Genomic DNA, 3,565 nt, shown 5'->3' on the forward strand with positions numbered 1-3,565 from the left:
TGGAAATGAAATCAAACCAAGGCGCCTCGCTGGGTTTGCCGCCCTGGGTGGAACCAAGAAAAGACCACCACCACGCCAAGCCTGCACACCCGATCAAACTGGCGCGGGAAACAATCTTGAAGCATTCGCCCCCTTGTTTCAGAATTCTGGTGAGCGCTTACCCCCCCTCCGCCAATGGGTGGCATGGATTATATCCCTTCCAACCCACACATTTCAAGTGGCCCCAACTGAGAGCAAATCCACTTTCCCAGACGTGGTAGTGCCTTTGTCACTCTCTCTCTCTCTGAGATAGGTTTGTTTACCCTTGCCTACTTACTTACTTACCCTCCCTGTATGTAACTACTGTAGCTACAGTATGACTAGTAAGTAGACTAGACTATAGTAGTAGCTAGTAATAGCCCATTCATCATCATCTTTGTTTTGTATTTGTGCTGTTGACATCTTCTAGTTACAGCAACGTATGACAAAGGCTCCCAATCTGATTCTTCGGAATATGGTTGGATACCTGGCGGCTATGCTACCATCATCTGCAAATGAATGCCTGGCATGGGCATGGCAGTGCTTGTATTACTTCACTTGCCATGGGCTGGCTCATCTGATTGTCAGACGAGAGAACATGCACAGTACCACCCAGGTTCTGTCCAACAGGCGAATTACTTACATGCAGGGTAGTTATGCGGGTTTCCGAAGTAGTACATATCTAGTAGAAACTCTTCAGAGCAACACTAAACCCAAGACAGTACTACTACTAGTAGTCAACTGATAGCACACCAAAAATAACCGACTGACTGATCTTACGTGATGATCGGTTTGACCGTGGCGTACAGTGATGATGCACTTACAGTCCTTGGGATTATTATCCATGTGGTTAGTAGGTGATAGCCTCTAGGGAAGGTTACCGAAGCACTTGTACAGTATGATACGGCTTTATCGCCCCCTTCGGCTTGCATATGGCCCCCTTTGTTCGGGAAGATCAAGGGTACCATGGACGGGGTCATCTGGCCAGGCTGTGCTTACACACATGTACATACTACATAACTACATACATACGGAGTACATTTCCAAAAGCATGGCGGGCTTAGCTGCTCAAAGCCTCAAAGATAGGAAAAGCCTACGACCCAAAACGCCACTGCCACCAAAGGACGCATGACCGGTGAGATCTGTCGCTCAAGGCTGGTTTTGGGGGGGTTACTTAAGATAGTAGTAGTTGGGAAAATAGCCCCCGTAAATAGGTACTTACTTACTAGGTACTTTCTACCTTTCCATGGTCTTTGATGTGTATAACTGATCAAGGTGATCAATCACAATCACCATCATGGCGGCAAGCGCTACGCCCATTGGCCCACCAACCATAGCCTCCAAATAAAGATTAATATCGGATTTAAATAATCACGATCGACTAAATCACATTCACCTGACTCTTTCACAAGATACAGACAGCGATCTAAATTGAATCGCATACACTTTTGAGGGGCCCGACTATCCGAGCTCAATTTTGAGACATCAAGGTTTGGTCCGTGTGCATCATCCATATAGTGGCACTTCGATATTAGGATCGTGCTTTATGGGGTATGTTCCTAAGTCTCAGAACATCAAGATCGTCGTCGTCAACTGCATTCATAGATGCCTGATGATATTATCACTGGTATGTCAGAAATGACATAATGATCGCCCAAGTCACATACCAGGCTGAATCATTGTAGCAGGATAGGAAACAAGCGCGGGTAGACTCGCAACCCATGTTTCGTGACCCGAACTAAACCCATTTGTTTAACGCGATCGCAATGACAAATCTGGAAGCAATTGTTCGCTAACTATTCCGTAGTTAATATGGGAGAGAAAAGGCGGTGTCGAAAAAAAAAAAAGAGGTCTAGCCGGTTTATCCCCGGAGCATGCCATCATACGGTCAGGACGTTGGAGCATCAGGGGTGATCTGCGCAATCCAAAGGATGGATGCGAAAACGGCGAAGCTTAGTCGCCAAGCCTTATGAGCCCAATTCTTGTGGTCCACGGTAGGATGTGTCTTCCGAAAGTCAGTCCGAAGTGTACCGTAAGGCCATAATTGCCCCCTATACTTCCTCCACTTCTGCCGGGTCAGGGAGGTTAAGATTGCTGGTATAGTCAGTATGCTGGTATAGAGGCATACTTAGTGCAGCGGTGCCGGAACTGTCTGGCGGTCATTGGCCCGATCGTCAAGATCTTTATGTAAGTCAGTCTAGTTACTCCACACTTTCGGCCGAATTCTGTATGTCCGCAGAGGAAGAGAGAAAGCTACAGAGATCACTAGTCACCGTGCACTGTGCAGACTGCAACGACTGCGTGTGCTGGGCAAAAAAAAGGGGGGGGTTGCATCGCCATCATGGGTATGCCGGTCAGGAGAGGTCAGGGACCACCAAGAAAACACAAAAATAGACAGGCTGATATCTGAGCACTGTCATCGATCAGGGTCAGTGGAAAGAGACCCCTTGCTAACCATGATAAATTCTCCGAAGACCCAGTCAAAAAATGCCGGCGGCTGGTTGCTGCATTTGGGAGAAGTCCGAGGGACCGAGCAGGCCGAGGAGGCGCCGATAGCTCGTACCCATACAACATTTAGAGTTATCCAGAGCCATATCTCTAGTCTGGACGCCTCCTCGGAGCAGATTACGTGAGTTCTTGCGACATCTCGCAATAGTCCTCGGAGCAGTTGCGACAGGAAGTGGAAGAACGGCGGAGAAATGGAGATAGGGATGGGGTCGGGATGGCTCGATTCCAGTAGCAACAGTCGGTAGCATGGCGAGACTAGGTTAGCATAGCAAATAGTGCCGGTAGTGCTCCGTCGAGGATACTAAGTAACTAGTTAGTACTCTGTACTAAGGACTAAGGACTAAGGACTAAGGACTAAGGACTAAGAGTAAGAACAACTTGGAAACTCAAGCTCTCCCCTGACGGTTGAATCCTTCCAGACCCTAATGTGGGGCGACCAGGCTGGAATAGGCAATTGTGCCTGAATTCCACGGGGTTCTCGATGGAGACCAAAATGGAGCCATAAATTACGGCCGCCTCTGCCGGCTTACTGACCACAAGGTCACAATTGGTAAAGCCGGCATTAGCTCGATAGTTAGTTAGTTAGTGCGGAGTACGGAGTACTGAGTAGTAAGTTTAGTCGGGAAAAGGCCATTCTACTTTTACTTACCTATTCTGTCGTCTACGAGAGGAATGGCCGCATTTCCAGCAAGGGAAGGCTTGGCCCGCTCTCTGTGCAACGGGTCTGGGTTTGATCGTCGGGCCTGAAACCATCTAGAAAAGTCCAGCACTGTTCCAAGTTCCGGCATCCGTCACTGCCAGGGCCACAGCAATGTTTTCTTGCTATACAGACTACAGAATGCTTTGAGCCTGTGCCGCACTGCTGTCGGGGATACGGGATGGGCAGCTCTGGACGATCAAACAGAGGCCGGACCAACGCTAAGTCCATCTTTTTGAATCTCTACCTTCTCTTCTGGTGATAGCTCGTGTATCGTATCTAGTGATGAAGCTAAGCTGGAGTAGCGTCCAAGATGAAACCTCCCGGTCTGACTCGAGAACG

The 3,565-nt window shown here is 48.5% G+C and overlaps 1 protein-coding gene across 1 annotated transcript; it reads right to left on the reverse strand.

The window, feature by feature from the left end:
* Nucleotides 1-2,455: 2,455 nt before the first annotated feature.
* Nucleotides 2,456-2,922, reverse strand: ASPBRDRAFT_311296 (uncharacterized protein). The gene has a single exon (XM_067622866.1). It carries the CDS (start codon nt 2,772-2,774, stop codon nt 2,499-2,501), a length of 276 nt encoding a protein of 91 aa, XP_067475967.1. The 5' UTR covers nt 2,775-2,922; the 3' UTR covers nt 2,456-2,498.
* Between the last annotated feature and the right edge of the window lie 643 nt (nt 2,923-3,565).

This window comes from Aspergillus brasiliensis (genome assembly GCF_001889945.1).
Source record: "Aspergillus brasiliensis CBS 101740 unplaced genomic scaffold ASPBRscaffold_12, whole genome shotgun sequence".
Lineage (NCBI taxonomy): Eukaryota > Fungi > Ascomycota > Eurotiomycetes > Eurotiales > Aspergillaceae > Aspergillus > Aspergillus brasiliensis.